Genomic DNA, 16,947 nt, shown 5'->3' on the forward strand with positions numbered 1-16,947 from the left:
GAAATACACTTTCCAAATGCTTTTTAAAATATAAATAGGTGAAGAAATTTAATCTGTATCAAAATTCATATTTTGAGAGCTGGAAATCTTTTTACTGCGTTTGATGTTGATGAGAAGTGAGGAAAAAAAAAGAAATAATTAAAAAATGACTACATTAATATTATTAGATCAAAATTGAATTTAGTTTTATTTTACGTAACAACATTTTTAATGAAAAGTTAACACACAACAGATGAATAGTTTGACAACAACCTATTATAAAATAATCATACACTGGTTTGATATTTTTAAAGAAAATTTACCTCCTCCTTTGTTCCCTGATGCAGCATTAAAAAAAAAAATCATTAAATGTTTATTTTTTATTTCAATTAATTCAAAAAACAATAATTTTTATATCAAGTTGCCTGGGGAAAACTTAAGTGGCAGATATAACATAAATATTTTCAGGGGAAGAATACTTTGAAAATGTTTGTATTATAAGCCACCTTTGTCCATTTTACAACACTGCAGAAAATATTATTAAAATGAAAATGTCTTGCAGAAAATGGTTGATTAAAAAATTCGTTGAATGCACAGATGAGAACTCTGAATCTTCAATAATCTCTAAATTATATAAATCATTAAGATGCTATTGAAATGGATTAGAATGCACAGAAATAAACAAAAACATTAGATAAACAAGAGTATAGATTTCTCATAAGAAATAAAATAAGATTTCTAAACACATTACTTAGATTAATGAATCTCTGGAGAAAAGCTGTAGATTAGCAGTGACCATTTCATTGAACATGGCTACCAAAAAATCAAGTCGTGGTTGCCAAAAGTGGCAATTGTGTGTTTCTTTGTTTGTTAAAAATCATATTGTATATCGTGCTACAGCACGTTTCTAATCATAAGACGTTCAATACAACAGTCAACTCCATCTTGGTAATGCAATTCGGAGCCAACTCCTTTAAGGTTATTTACTTTTTGCACTGAATATATTTTTCAAAAAAAGAAAAAAAAAAAAAGGCTACCAAAAGTCAAAAGTGTTAACCATTTTTTGTGACTCTGGTTGCCAGTGGCTACTATTTAGAATTCCTAGTCTAGAACTTTAATCTGTAATATATCAAGAACCAGTATAACAGGGCTTTACTGCACATTTACTTTCAATGCTTTCACAAATCTTTTAATTATTATTTCTTTTATTCAGGTTCACAAGGAAATAGCATTATTGAAGAGAATAATACAAAAATCTATACCTAGAATGGGTAGGTCCACTAATGGTGTCAGCACTGTGTTCAGATGCTTGGCATACTAAAGCACTACTAACTGATAGACCTTAAAAAAATTATTTAAAAAAAATCGTTTTACATATAGCATTCATTTTAGATACAAACAATAGTTAAAATCAAGTATTGAATCAGATTAAAGTAAATATGTAAAATAAGATCTCATGTACACGGATGAAAGGAAGTAGGAATTCTATGAATTACACTAGTAGGAAAGAAACTCTTAGAACCAAGCAGTTTTGTACAATTGAGAGATTTTGTAGTTAGTTTACCAACATACGAACGAGTTGGTTATCTAAGAGGCCTGGGCAAACAACTGAGTGAGACTCAATCTACAGTGTTAAGATTCAATGTATTGAAATCTAACAGTGGAAACCCTATTTTTTTTTTTTTCAGTTATGTTGAGACTTGAAAGAATATGAATATAGATGAATGCACTGCCAAAGTTTAATTTCTCTCTATATATAAATTTTCTTTTGGTGCTAGCATTTCATTTTCTGCCAATTACAGCAAAAAAAAAAAAAAAAAAAAAAAAAAAAAAAAAAAAAAAAAACCTGCATTGTAAACGATAATAGCTGTTAAATTCTAGTCTGAAAAGCAGTTGAAATAAATGTCAAGAATTCAAGGTTCAAGTTTATATTAAATAAATTCAAAAGTGTTTCAAATTTGACATTCTTTATATATTTTTTAACATAAACATTCTATTGTAGCATTACTCATCCTTTCAACTGACCTTAACAGATTGGAAAAGAAAGCACCACATCAAGTATGCTTACAGTATTAAAACAAATTCACAATTGCAGAGCTAATTTGCATAAATAATTCTTACAGCAGTTTCTAACTTTAAGTAGTTACAACAAAGTATCATAACTTTTAGCAATAAAAATGAAAGGACTTTGAATGTAATTCAATTTTTGAATGAATTGAGAATATTTATGAGAATGCATTAACAACTTTAAATGCAAGACTAACCTGATTGTTCTTTTTCTGTGGAAGGATACGAATTTTGCTGTCTTTCAGGAGATAATCGCACTGCAACTGGATGAAGAATTTTCGGATCCTTAAACATTAATATAAAATCAATACTATATTAAAATTGTGTGATAGACTAAATTAATTGACTTGAGATAAGAGAGTGCAAAAGTCGAGACTGGCATACTCCCAAGATGTGTTCATATGGGTCATCCTCTCTCAGGAAAAAGAAATTCTTCTTTTAAAATTTCAAATGTCAATAAAATACAAATGTTCTATTTGCTATTTTAAAGAAATACTGAAAAAAATAAGTAATCTAGAATAATAAAACAGTAACACATGTTAGCACAGAATTTGAGCTTCTTAGTTACTGCCGAATGGTAATAGTTAAACGAACAAGTTAACATAAAAAAGAAACCGACATAGAAAACTTCTGAGGGTTTGATTTGATTAGTTTATTTAAGTTTCTTCAAACTATGAGTAAGTTTTTAATGGAGCTGAAAATATAATTAGAAATGTTCAGAAGAGGACCCGCTGTGTGATTGAAGTTTCTATTTAGAAAGAGGACAGCAGAACTAAGAGAAATACCCTTGATAATGGAAATAGTTATCTAACAGAAAAATCAATTGAAAGCAAAAATAGGCTTAACCACTGTCAAAAAATTAAGTAATAGAACTGACTTGCCTATGGACAAAAATTCAAAAGCATAACTGGGGAGAAATACCCAAAACATTTTTATTGGAAATACAGGGCTGCCGCAGAGTTTCGCTACTAAAAATAGTTGTTTTAATAGGGTGTAATGTAAAAAATAGCCTCCGAAGATATCACTAGGTGCAGAAGATAGTTTCTAAAATAAAATCCTAATAAGGAAAAAATAATAAAAAAAAAAGCATTTATATCAAAATCAATACGGATCTTGTCAGCGTGGGTTGTAAGCAGGATCATATAAAGCAGAGAGCTAGATAATTAAGCAAGGTAAAATTTAAAAAAAAAAAAAAAAACAATTTCATAAACTCTTGAAACAAAAGATTAAAAAACCAATTTAACAGACTTTAGTTCAACTCTTTCAAATGAGCATTAAAGGAATAAGTACTGACACATTCTCATATATTTCCATTGTCCGACCGTTCATTAAAGATAACAGTAGAAGAGCGACTGCATAAAAAGAGCTAGAAATGCCACACGTGTAATATTTTCAACCCCATGAAAATTGGTGCTTCTTTTGAAAAAATAATGTAAAAAGGCTTTAAAAAAAAAAAAAAAACACATTCATTCAAAATAAAGACAACATCTAGCAAAAATCCTAGCAAGGAAAACAAACTCTGCAAAAATTGTGAAACAAACTCTTTGCAAAATTCAAGATGGTAAAAATGACAGTTTTCATGCAAAAATTTGAACATCACACATTTTTGAAATAAATACACTATTAATTTCATTAATGAAAGATGTTATATACTTTATTTATACTACTTTTAAGAAATACAGCTGATAAAATCATTTACTTTTAGTTGATATTACAGTTGAACCTCTTTAATCCAAACTAATATGAACCAAAGAAAGTTTAAACCATTAAATCATTCAGATTACGGAAAATATAATACTTTTCATATGTCCTGTACATAACAGATAGAACACATCCGGCTAAATGGATCATAAGTGTAACAGAAAAGGGAGAAAGGATTTGCAGAGCAAAATATTTTTTACTTAATAACTAGTAAACATAGAATATCAACAGTATTACAATAGAAAAAGTATACCAATAAACATTACAGTACAATACTGTACTTCTGCGCACAATGTTCTAATTAGCCATTGTGCATAATGTGTTAATGAGCTAATAAGTTTTAAAGTTTAAAAAGTCATTTATTTTCTACTCTTCTTTCTCAAATTAGTTTTATTTACAGCACAACATAGTTCAGCTCGATGGCATGCGGATTAGTTAACATTCGGGTTATATATTTTGGGTTAAAGAAGTCTCACTGTAAATGAAAATAACTTCAGCCTTTTAGGAGACAAATTAAACAAAACAAATAATTAAATAGATTCTAACCTGTTCCACAGATGCAGCAGAAAAATCGAAGTTTACTGGTTTCATGCCAGGAGAAGATAAAGAACTTGTAGGGGAATCATTAAATTTTGTCCACTATAATACAAACAATTCAAAAGAATATTAGTATATAATTATGTATACACACTATACATACATGCAATTCTGTAGAAAGGTGTAATTTTATGTCCCAGTCTCATAACAACCTTAGAAAAGTGTTTTTCATTTCTTTTATTATCTATTTTTCACCTTCTAAAGAACAAAATAACAGGCATTTAACTGTGCTAAATACTTATTTATGTAGAGGATAAATATTAGTAAGTACTACAATACCATTGCCATCCTTAGTCAGGAAAAAACTAAAATGAATCTTTAAAATAGATTTTTACAACGCTTCAAGCAACCTAATTTGAAATCAAGTTTCTCTTTTGCTTGATTGTACACAATCTGTTTCTTGCATATTTAGAATTTGTCCCCAGCATTTTGTGCCATTACTATCCAACAATTTTTGCAGGTATTCATGACCGCTAGGTGCAACTGACAGCTCAAATAACTATCAGTTTTAGTAGCAGCTGTCATAACTTGGTTGATAAAATAAGAATTTTGTATGTAGAAATTTTTATGCTTCTTGAAGAGGATGATTTACTATAAAAAATGATAGAAAAAAATTACAGCTCTCAATATCATTTGCACTCATAATGAGTTAATTTTGACAGAATTGTGCACTTCTGTTCCTCTTATGCTTAAATTAAGTGAAGCTTTGTCAAAAACCCATAAAATTTTATTGAAGGTAGACATATTTTATGTCTTGTCAGGTGAAATATGCTAAAATGTCATTACCATTTAACACAAATGTAACATGCTGTTGGTATTGATAGGCTAAGGAAAAAAATGATACTAAGTGCATTATCTCTATATAAATAATAATGAAACTGAAAATGGATGTGTGTGAAGTACACTGCACCCCTTGTGAAAAGTTGTAAAGTTAAAAAATGTAGAATGCAAAATAACACTTTTCTGGATAATTGCCCAAATATTATTAAACACTTACTTCTTTGCTTTGAGGAGACACAATTTCTGATGGAGATGTTTGCTTTGGACTGCTAGCAACATGGCTTTGTGAAGCATTTTGTGACTGATTGGGAACAATATTTACATCTGGGGAGGTAATTAAAAATATGTTCTATTAATAACAGTATGGAAATTAAACAATAACCATACAAATAAAAATAATAATCCATTACAAATTTAGTTTCAATATTCCAATTGAGCATAACATCATATATAACACTTTTTAAAGTTCAAAATGTATACAGTTCAGTCTCGAAAATCCGAGTCTCAAAAGTTCAAGGTTCCGCTTAATCCAAGATGCTTTTTGATAAATATTTTCATTAAAATCTGAAAATAGAACTTTTACTACTGTAAAACTAATTAACTACCTACAGTAAGTAATAAAAAGTTATTGAGAGGTATGTTTCAACAACTCCTAAAGAGATAAGAAATATTCGTTGACTACAAGAAATGTATTCAGAGATGCCTTGGAGATAATAACTTGATACACAAAATGAGCATTGATTTATTGACAAAGAATGTGTCAACATCCCTTTTAGACCATATGATTGCAATAAAAAAAAGGAGGTGCATGACTAGACGCCACATGAAGTTCATATAAAAAATTTAAACCTTTTACAACTAACCTTTTACTGTTTTTGAGTTATGCGAGATGCGTGCACATGCGCACACTCTGGTAGACACAGAAAACTTGTCCAAATGGTTTCAGGCGCAGTCAAAACGCATGTTTTGGTTGCCTAAAACTGTGTGTACATAAATACATACCGACATCATGAAAAACCAAAGTCAAAATTCGTTTAGACACAATTAAAGTGGAAATTTATGTTGAAATTTGAGTGTTTTTGTGAAGAAAATACTTCTTTTTCTTTGTACAAGGAAGTAAAATGTGCCCCTCCTTATGTCGTCCAAATAGTGTCAATTTTCACTCTGGAAGAATTTTCTGGATAATCCGAGTTTTCAGTAATCTAAGGTGATATCAGCCCCAATTAACTCGGATTTTCGAGACTCTACTGTACTTTAAGTAGAATGCACTCAAGTGAAAAATATGTTACCTTCTGACGTTTTTTTCAATCTTGGAACAAGTGAAGGAGGTAAAACATCTGGCAAATCAATATTATTTCTTCGAAGAACAACTAGATGCATTGCTGTACAAAATTCTTCTATACTAAGGGCACCATCTTTATCTACGTCAGACAGTTGCCTGAAGAAGTATGGTTGTAATTTAATTTTATACCGATAAAAAAATGAACAGCTATTCTAACCTTCGTATTGCACTTAAAAATTACATTTAAAAAGATATACAATATTTAAAATAAAAAGCAAGATAATAATTATTTCTATGACACTATTAAATACGCTACAAGAATACAACCCATATAAATATAGATATCTTTTTTTGTTAAAAAACACATGTTAAAGAACTAATATAATCAAACTGAAACTTGAAATGATATGTTAAAAATCTCAAAACTTAAATGAAATAATTACCATATTTTTGAAAGTTCAACTACAGGTAATTTTGATTTTTCAAAAAATTCTTTGGCAGTAGCACCTATAGCGAGTGAGGAAAAAAGTATTTGAATACAAAATAAATTAAACATGAGAAATTAATTTGAAACAAAACAAATGCAGTTGATGCTCAATTTTAAGAATCAGATGATTTCATAAACACTCATTCTAGAAGTAAAAGAGTACAAAACTTTTTTATGAACTCAATATCAAAAGTTAAAGTAATTCTATCATCAGATTTTTATATGGAAGGCTTCTTCCACATTTTTTTGTTTTTATCTCTTTAATTCTTTATTGTTTATTCCTAAAACTAGGCACTCTACCACACCCTTATGTCTGAACTTTATGATGTCTTAATTTGCAATAGCTTATTGAACTTCAGTTTTGTTTTTGAAGCACACAAAAATAATAAATATTAAAGCATTTCAAATTTGTTGACATAAATTCTATTTTAACAATATTAACACTAACAAAAATTGAATCAGTCTTTTCTTTTTTTCAAAGCATTATATTTAAACAAAATCAATGACTACTTTAATGTGTAATGCTTAAATAAAAGTGAGTACCCAATTTTCGGTGTTTTTCTATTTTCCCAACTTTTGTCAAGAAGTTCGTAAACAAAATCTCAACTGTATGAAACTGTATGAATTGAGATGTAAAGTGGAATAAATACTGAAAAAATACCTGAAATTTTTTTCTTCAAGTCAGGTTGCATAGATTTAAATTGATTTATGTAATATTCACGCTGTTCCTCAGTAATAGACCAAATATCAAGATCATCATCACTAGAGTGCCGTTCACTGTTATCTTCATCATTACCTAGCAAGTGATGGTGCTCTTCAAAATTTGTCCAGTTACTCCCATCTATGAACAAATCATAAATAGCAATTTCAAATTGTTTGAGTGCAGTACATAACAAAATGTAATAAACAAATTAAAATTTACAGTAAAACCTCTCCAAACAGACACCCCTCTTACACGGACAATTTTTAACTCCACGATTCCAAGGCAAATAACATTATTAAACCCCTGTCCAGCGGACACTCCTCTATTGCGGACAAAAAAAAGTCCCGTTAGTGTCCGCATTAGAGGGATTTTACTGTAAAAAGAATCCCAATAATAGCATCAAAATCAGAAATAGAATTTGAAACAGAAAGATGCAAATCATAAAACTCAAGTTCAATAAACAATTGATGCTTTCTAGTTCCCTGGATCAAAGCTCAAAGTAGAGCCAATTTTGACCAAAAAGAAAACTTTCTTAACTTTGATCGAACAAGGTAAATTACATTCTAAACAGATCAATTTTGGAATAATTCTCTTATGTGAACACCCTTGAAGAAATTTCAAATGGTTCGAAAAACGAAACTTTTTAATTCAAACATTGCAAAATCTATTAAGATGAGACATAATACAAGCATGAATCAAAACAAAAAATAAGCAATAACCAAAAACAATATTAAAAATAAAAGTACTATAACCAAAAACATAAGAGAAAAAGAAAATAATGTGAAAAGTCACAAATCACACAATAACAAAGCAAAACGAAAGATCAAAAGAGCAAAATGAAAGAGCAAACGAAAATTAAATATGCCATAACCATTTTGAAAATGCATTTGCAACATTGTAAACAGCAGGGTACAAGTTTGTCTCTTCCATACACATAAATGAATTTCAGTTTTGTTCAAATTATTTTATTTATCTTTTAGCATAACAATTGATCACTTGTTGCAAGTTTTGTCAAAATAAGCTATAATGTTTATTTGTTATACTGCAGGCTGCTTTGAATTTCTAATAAACATGCATTTTTTGTCTTAGTTGTGAACAATTTTAATGTAAATACAAGAAGAGAATTTGTTTTGTTGTTAAAAATATAAGAAAATTTTAAATTAAGTCTCTAAATTAATTTTAAAATTTACTTCAATTCTAATTATATACACATAGCTATCTTCAGGGACGGATTTAGATTTCACGGGGCCCTAAGCTATTTCTCATAATAAGGCCCCTTTTGTAGTCCGAACAACTAGTTGATTGGTGGGGAAGAAGGCCATTTTTAAGTCCCCCCTCCCACAATATGTATTATCTTTTTCATGTAATAAATAAAGCTACGCTTTTATTCTTTTTTGTTTTAATGTGTTTTGCCTGCTGTCCACTTCGGCTCGACCTTTTAAGAGGAGTAATGGTACCAAGAGGGTGTCACAAGCCTCCCATTTAAGTGAGGTATAGAATATTCCCAAGGGAGTCTGGGGGTCTCTCTCACGGTGAAAGTGTAAAAAAATAAATGCAAATTCTGCATTTTGAAGCCTTTATAAGGGTAGTTGGAACTACAAAAATTTCAGGAAAAAAACAAACAAAACTTTTAAAAAGTTAATATCCTTATTTTGAAAATTAAGATAATACACAGTAAAAAGTGGTCTTGGGTCGACAAATCAATGACAGCAGTTGACGGAGAGAAAGAGCGAGGGAGGAGTGAAGGCAATGCATTGTTATTTGCTCACATCGGGTTTCGGCACAATTAGTTTTTGACCAGCCCACCAACCCACTGACAAATATAACAATGAAGTAGATAAATATAGAATGAGCAACAGTAAAAAATGCTTTAAAGAAATGGTGTACTGGTTTTGAAGTACAATTTGCTTTAGAGTTTCAAAGACTTATCTATTTATTTCTAAGAACTCGAGAACAATTAAAATTATTTAAGGCACTTCATCTGCACTTTTCAGTCTCTGACAAATTAGTACTTGATTGTACAGTTTTATAATATTGCTCCAACTTTGTAAGAAACAGCTATTTTAACTTTAAAAGAAGAAATAAACTGTAGATTTCTCATTACAACAACATTTTTTAATTACATGTAGTGCAAAAAACAAAAAAGAATAGAAGTAGTGTAATATTTCTTTCTTTCATACTAAACAGATTTACAATATGCAGTAGAAGTAAGAAAAAAGAAAGCAATGCAAAAGAATTTCCAAAATACTGCGTTAGGGATTAAATTAAAAATAGCAAGATGTGAAACATGTGAGTCAAACATTTTTCTTAAGTAATATGTTACAGAAACGTGATAACCATGATTTTTACACTTTTGGTACAGGATGTAGCAAGGAGCTTATTTTAGCGTTCTTCTGCCTTATCCCCTCCCACTTGTTAGAAACCCCTTTGTTAGAAAATTCCCATTTGTTAGAAAATTCATGGCTTGTAGCCTAACTTTTCCAAACTTTCAAGGTTTCCAAGCACTTGAAAATTATTTTTTTCCCCAAGTGCTTTTCATTTTTTTCAGGAACAAATCATACAATTTTCTGGGAGTTGGAGGCCCTAAGCTATAGCTTGTCTAGCTTATACCTAAATCCTTCACTGGCAATCATATTATTTACTTTTATCCAACAACACCCATCTATTATATATACACACATAACATAAATGCATAAATGCATATTTATATAACCGTTTTGGCATGTTTTTTTGTTTGAGAATCCAGGTTTGCTCAGTTTTTATCAGTGGCATAGCAAAAAAAAACAAAAAAAAAAAAAAAAAAACAGCCCTAACTTTTTAAAGAAATCTTTTCTTATTACCTTTTTGAAGAAAAGACCAATTTTTATCACCAGTTAAAGAGAGAGAGCTTCGAGGAGAAACACTGACAGCTACAGGAGAAGAACTTGGAGAATCATTTTTCGTTGATGGGTTAAGTATGAGTGATGAAGGCTGTAGAAAATAATGCTTATTAGCAGGAAACATGAATTCCAAACTTGTATAAAATTTGAAAAAAAAAAAAAAAAAATTAAAAACAGATAAATGAATAAAATTAATTTCAAGAATAATTAAAGGAAAAACAATGCAATAATAAACGATTATTATAAGAATAAAATTATACAGTTAAGAGCAGGGCTCACAGATATATATTAGTCGATATATATCATGAATTATATGGCGAAATATATCCGATATTTATTTTGAAAATATCATGATATTTTGATATTTTTCAATATTATTTCAACTACGGTATTTTCAATATAAAAATTATATTAATCATAGTAATTTTGCACATTTATTATTAAAATTAACTAAAAAGTTGTGAACTATATTTTTATGTTGTATTAATGCATCATTAATGTAACAAAGTAATAAATTATTTTATATTCATAAAATTATTAGAAATGTAACAACTTTAAGTCATATTAAAAGTGCCTAGTTAAATACTAAATGTTGGTTAGAAAAAAAGATAATGTTTAATGACTGTGCACCGAATAATGCATATTGTTTATTTCTGAATCATATTAAAGTGTGTAAAAGTAGCTAACAGAAAAAAAATGAATATGGCAGCTAATGCTAAAAAAACTCCATTAAAATCGATAAAAATGGATATAAATATGGAAATAAACCTTAATTTTAAGTCCACATATTATAATAATAATAATCTAAGAAAATAAAGCGTGATTTGAGGATGCATTTTCTTTTTTGAAGAATTTAATTTACGTTAATTGAAAATATTGGGTATGTATCAAAATATCTAATATACAGTAAAACCTGTCTACAACGATACTGTTGGGACCTTAAAAAATATCGTAATAGACAGGTTATTGTTACAGACAGTTTGATTATTCATGCAGACATTTTGCTGGGGCCAAAAAAAAAAAAAAAAAAATACAGTCGAACCTTGATATCTCAAACCTTGTTATCTCGAAACCCTTGATGTCTCGAAAAAATATTTTTCCGCTGCATTTTCTATAAAAACCCCTATGTATTTTCCATAGCTATCTCAAAATTTATTTTTCGAAACCCTTGATGCGTCGAAATTTTTGCACAGAAGCAACTTTCAGTTGTTGTTTTTCTTTGGCAATTTTTGTAGTAAAACCAGTTCCAGGGACCAGTTTTCATCTCTCTTCTTGGAAACTTTGTGATTAGGAGATTGAAGCAAGATAATAGGGGAGTATTGGTATGAAAGGGGTGCTGTGTTTTCCTCCGAGTTTAGAATCTTTGTGCATTTCTCTCGAACATATTGTCCATTTTGAGGAAAAGGGATTGATTTTTCGCCAGTCAGTTTTCAAAAAAAAAAAAAAAGGAAAATGCGTTCCTCATTTTCATTATTCTGCTTTTTTAACTCCTACAAAATGGCTGCTGAAAAGTTTTTGAATGTGGGGAGCTACTAGTTGAAGATAAGAATTTTTAAATTTGTAGGTGAAACACCAAGTTGAAATTGTTGTTTTTTTCAAAATCTCTTCCAGTGCACTTTCGACAATTATAAAATTTCAAATCTAGTAAAATATTGAAGACTACTTTATTAATCGTAATTCAAAGTGGTCTCATAGTACATATATAAATGCATATAGCGTACGTGTTTGTAATTGTGAGAGTTTCTAGTGGTAATTTTTTTTAAAACCTTGATATCTCATATTTTTTCCCCGTCCTGAGAGATTTCAGATATCGAGGTTATACTGTATTGTTATAGACAGGTTATCGTTATAGACAGTATCATTATACATGGTTTCACTGTATAACAAAATATCGGATATTATCGAATCCTGGTTAAGAGATAAGGCAGAATTGTTACTTGTGAAGGAGGTTGATGACTAGGAGAAATTTCATTTTCACCAACGATGCTATTTTGTCGACCACCAGCAGTTAGGGATGCTCTGTGACCTTTTGCTGGCGGAGGAGGTAAAACTGTTAATATGTGCGATGCATTTGAGGTGCTCCTGCTTTCTAACATGTTAGAACATGCTGAAAAAAAATTCACATCCAGTAACGAATAAGAAAATAAATAAAGAAAACAAATTCATTAAAAGATCTTTAAAGAACCAAGTAATTTTTTTCACAAATTGACTAGGACCAGCCTAGCTGGGCCCATTTGTATAAGTAAGCATAAGTAGTGTATAAGTAAGCATAAGTAAGGGCTTGGCTGCACATTTGTATAAGTAAATACTGTACTCCAATATTAGTTGGTGTCAATTAATATTTGAAATGTTTTTATAAGATATTTATCATTTTATAATAACAAAAATAATTTTTGACTCACAACAAAATACAGTTGAATCTTGTTATTTCCAACGTGCTTAAAAGGAATTATTGCTAAGACAAACTACATGGTCCCCATCACCATTCCCCATCCTATTGTTTGTTGTTTTTTGGCTATGATGAACTATGGTTACCACAACTTGATTTTAACGGTCCCTTAACTTTGTTTTAACCATGTTCGACTTCATTGTAATATGAGTATCAATTTTTGAAAACTGCTTGTATTGTCATATGCTTTGACCTTCAAGGGCAATTATTTCCTGATTGGAATCGACTGCATGTGTTACTATATAGTTAAGATATTACCAGATAGGTGGAGCTAAAAATAGAGAAAGCATATTACCATTTTAAATACTTTGCCCCACATTTCTCTACTTGTGAAAATTTTCCCAATAAAATGTTATCTATAAGTCCCATTTTACCCATCCATGGGTGTCTTTTATTGCCAATAATATGTAAAAGATGCAAAATACATGAAATAGACCAGATTTTTGGAACAAATTGCGTCCCAAACATATTTTCCCGTGAATATTTCTTATCTTCTAAGTTCTTAAAGCTTAATTCAGAGTGGAATGGATTTCATTCCTTTTTTGAAAGGATTACAACCAGAGGCCTTGACATTACGTGTATAATTTTCTATAACATATACACTGTTTTCAGTTGATTGATATTCAATTGGCACATGTATTTTAATGATTTATTTATTTTTTGTGTGTGGGGGGGGGGAGTATTTTTAGTTGTTGTAACTACATATTTCAATGAAACGTTTTCTTCAGGGGAAGCATGGATTTTCATTCTGTTCTAAGTGTATCAGAAATTCATTCACTCAAATCAAATATTATTGCCCCCGCTTTTTTGGATGGGTTTATTTTTATTGTGTGTGTATATAAATATACTTTATATATGATATATGCACTTAAATGAGATTATAAACCATACAATAACTGTAACACAAAATTCCTCTCTGTAGAATTTTGCTAAAGTCTAATTGAAGTCTGATTGTTGAACATGCGTCACTTGACGTAACGTTTTTTTCGAGACAGACTGCTCAAAGCTGGGCAACGCAGCATGTGTCTAACACATGCTGCAGTATGGTGATTAAATACTTATTTTTAAATTGAAAAAAATAAAGACTTTGTGTCATCATAAAAATGATAAAGATAAGCAGATAAAAAACTGACTAAAAAAGCACATTGTTTACAGTAAAAAAAGAAAAAGGGAAAAAATTATTGCTTGAAAAAAGATGACTTAATACTTACAAATATCATTCATATCTTTCCTTTAAATATCAAAGATAGCAGTTGAAGAGAGTTCCGAAACATATAGGAGAAAAATGCAACTGTAATGAAAATACTTTCTTACTTCTGCAAATAAAGTAAGTTAAAATAACAGATTTTTTAAAAAAAATACTAAGCACTTTTCATAATGCACTCAAAAGGAAAAAATAACTTTTCTGGGGCAGAGTGGGTAATTTAAGTGTATTTCTGTAGTTTTCAATCATTCCGAGAAAATGACACCACAAACGAAGAAACATGCTGCTCAAGTCAGATAGAGAATTTCTTATCATCATATTATCTTATCATAAATTTGAGTGTTGAAACATGCATATTTTTCGGAGAAAGTTTGGTTTCAAATGACTTGAGCCGCACTTTTCTTCGTTTGTGGTGTCATTTTCTTGGAATAATTTAAAACTACAGAAATACTTAAATTGTAAATTCTGACCCAGAAGAGTTATTTTGTCCTTTTGAGTGCATTATGAAAAATGCTTACCATTTTTAAAAAAAATCTGTTATTTTAATCTTTTTATTGAAAATGTATTTAAGAAGTAGTATAATGTTACCATCACGAAACTTCACCTTATTTTTTCAAAAAATGCTCCATACTAAATTAAAAAATAGCCTATATACGTGTCTAAAACTTTAAGTAACTGGCACTAAAAATGAGTCCTTGTTCCTCTCTAGGATTTATTTGTGTGCTAATTTAATTAAAACCATTTAAATATTAAAGGTTTACCAAACAAATTTATGTTTCAAAACATACTACTATGACAAAGAGCCTATTTCTTTTTACTTATCCCCGTTATCTACTACTGGTACAGATGAGGAAAAATATCCTATGAGTGCAATGACAGCAAATAAATTTCATGCTTGCTCCAGAAAAGCCTTGATTCGAAATTTTTAATATGAATAACGAAAATTTGTAATTTTGGGGGACTTGATGGTAAGGGAGGTGGGTAATACAATTGGGAGAGTAAAACGTAAGGTGGCTAGGTGCTGTTTACCAGTGGTTCAGGTGAAAGACGTTAATAAGGTTGCTTAAAAGAAGGGGGTATTAAATAAGGAGGATATGGTTACTTTGTGGGTGGGAACAAACGATGTAGGCCACAGGGCCCTGGTAACTTCTTGCTTTACCACTCAGCAGGCCACACGTACCACCAAAACGCCACAGCTATATAAATTTTGGAGCCAGCGGTGGAGATTTTTAGTTAGATAGAAAATGAGAGTTTTTCGTCTCCCTTCTCTGTATTAAAGAAAGGCAATCTTTCATTGAGAAGTTGTGTTGCTGCAGCCTAGCTGCGGAAAAAGAAAGATCGACCCCCGATCTTATTTTATGGTCAGTTTTTATGACTTCGCTCCTGCTTCCTTGCTCCGGCGTAAAGGACCTCCTGCTGGTTTCTTTTGTTGAATGGAGAAGATCGACCCCGATCTTGATGTGAAGTCATTAGACTGAGTGAAAAGATCGTCCTGCGGATCTGTTGAGAAAAACGGAACTTCGTAGTCGTCTCGCGATTATCCTGATCTCTGGGACATATTTTTTCGAAAGATTCGAAAGTTTTTTCTGGCCAACCTGGCTGATGTGTATGTGCGAAGTGTTCCAGTGGCGATCCTTGCCTGTTGCGTTGTTCCTACGGCTACCCTAGCCGATTGTGTTGTTCCTGGGCTATTCCTGTCGATTGTGTGACGCTGTGACATACGTTAAGGAGACATCCTGTTCTCCGGGGAAATTTGTGAACAAATTTATTTGTGAATTGTGAGGCCAACTTGGTCTGATTCTGTTCGGAACGTCCGCTCCTGAACTGTGTGTTTAACCGCGCATTTAGTTCTGTCCAAGAAATGTGATATTTAGAACAAATTGACTCAATCTTCGCGAGTGCTATGTGATTTGAACGTTTATGTTGCATTGGATTACTTTGAAGCAGTGCCAGGATGCAGCCAGCGTAAGTTTTTTTTTTCTTATTGTTGGTTGTGAATAGCTTGTTGGTAAAAATTCAAAACAGTGCATTTGCTTGTTTACATCAGATTGAATTGTTTATTTATTTTGTGCTTTTGCTGTTTGTTCTGATGCTTTTCATATAACTTTAATTTTATGCCGCTTAAACACTCTTGTGTGTGTATTTTTTTTTTAAATTTACTGAAAGAGTTTTGTTCATTGTAAATTGCATTTCATTTTAACATGGCATTTTTGATAAAAGTTAAGAAAGTGGACCTTGAAGAACTCGCAACAGAGTTCGGGGTACAATTTACTTCCAAAATACGGAAGCTGGATTTAATAAAACAAATTACCGAATGTACTGATTATGAGGAAGAGCTAGCTCAGATTCTGTTAGAGGATATTGTGCAAACTAGAGATAGGAAAGAGAAAGATGAAAGGGATAGAATTGAGAGAGAAGAAAGGGATAAAGAGAGAGAGAGAAAAAGGATAAAGAGAGAGAGGAAAAGAATAAAGAGAGAGAGGAAAAGGATAAACAACGTGCTTTTGAACTTGCTATGCGCACGAGCACGAATGGGGGAACAGCATATTCTTCTACTAGAATAATTCAATCAAGTATTCACAATTTAATACCTAAATTTGATTCCTCCCAAAGTGATATTTGTCTCTACTTAGTCATGTTCGAACGGCAAGTTAGACGCGCGGGCATCGAGGAAAGTGATTGGGTATCGCATTTGATTCCATTACTGCCCTTAGAAATAGCGCAGCTAATAGCGCGTGAATCAGATGAGGATGCTGAAAATTATTCTTTTGTTAAAAATTTGCTTTTAAAGCGATTCAAGTTAAGTGCCGAAAGCTTCT

At 30.8% G+C, this 16,947-nt stretch overlaps 1 protein-coding gene across 1 annotated transcript in view; it reads right to left on the reverse strand.

Moving 5' to 3' along the window:
* Positions 1-16,947, reverse strand: part of LOC129222011 (ralBP1-associated Eps domain-containing protein 1-like) — a 49,465-nt gene that overhangs the window by 23,836 nt on the left and 8,682 nt on the right. The window contains exons 3-12 of the mRNA XM_054856429.1: positions 14,136-14,215; positions 12,413-12,582; positions 10,437-10,566; positions 7,555-7,734; positions 6,850-6,913; positions 6,414-6,562; positions 5,342-5,448; positions 4,294-4,386; positions 2,244-2,331; positions 1,242-1,320 (exon numbers count right to left, since the gene is read on the reverse strand). Of these exons, the coding sequence (XP_054712404.1) occupies positions 1,242-1,320; positions 2,244-2,331; positions 4,294-4,386; positions 5,342-5,448; positions 6,414-6,562; positions 6,850-6,913; positions 7,555-7,734; positions 10,437-10,566; positions 12,413-12,582; positions 14,136-14,148 (1,073 nt within the window). The 5' untranslated portion in view covers positions 14,149-14,215. The remainder of the gene's footprint in view (positions 1-1,241; positions 1,321-2,243; positions 2,332-4,293; positions 4,387-5,341; positions 5,449-6,413; positions 6,563-6,849; positions 6,914-7,554; positions 7,735-10,436; positions 10,567-12,412; positions 12,583-14,135; positions 14,216-16,947) is intronic.

Source organism: Uloborus diversus, chromosome 5 (assembly GCF_026930045.1).
Source record: "Uloborus diversus isolate 005 chromosome 5, Udiv.v.3.1, whole genome shotgun sequence".
Classification (NCBI taxonomy): Eukaryota; Metazoa; Arthropoda; class Arachnida; order Araneae; family Uloboridae; genus Uloborus; species Uloborus diversus.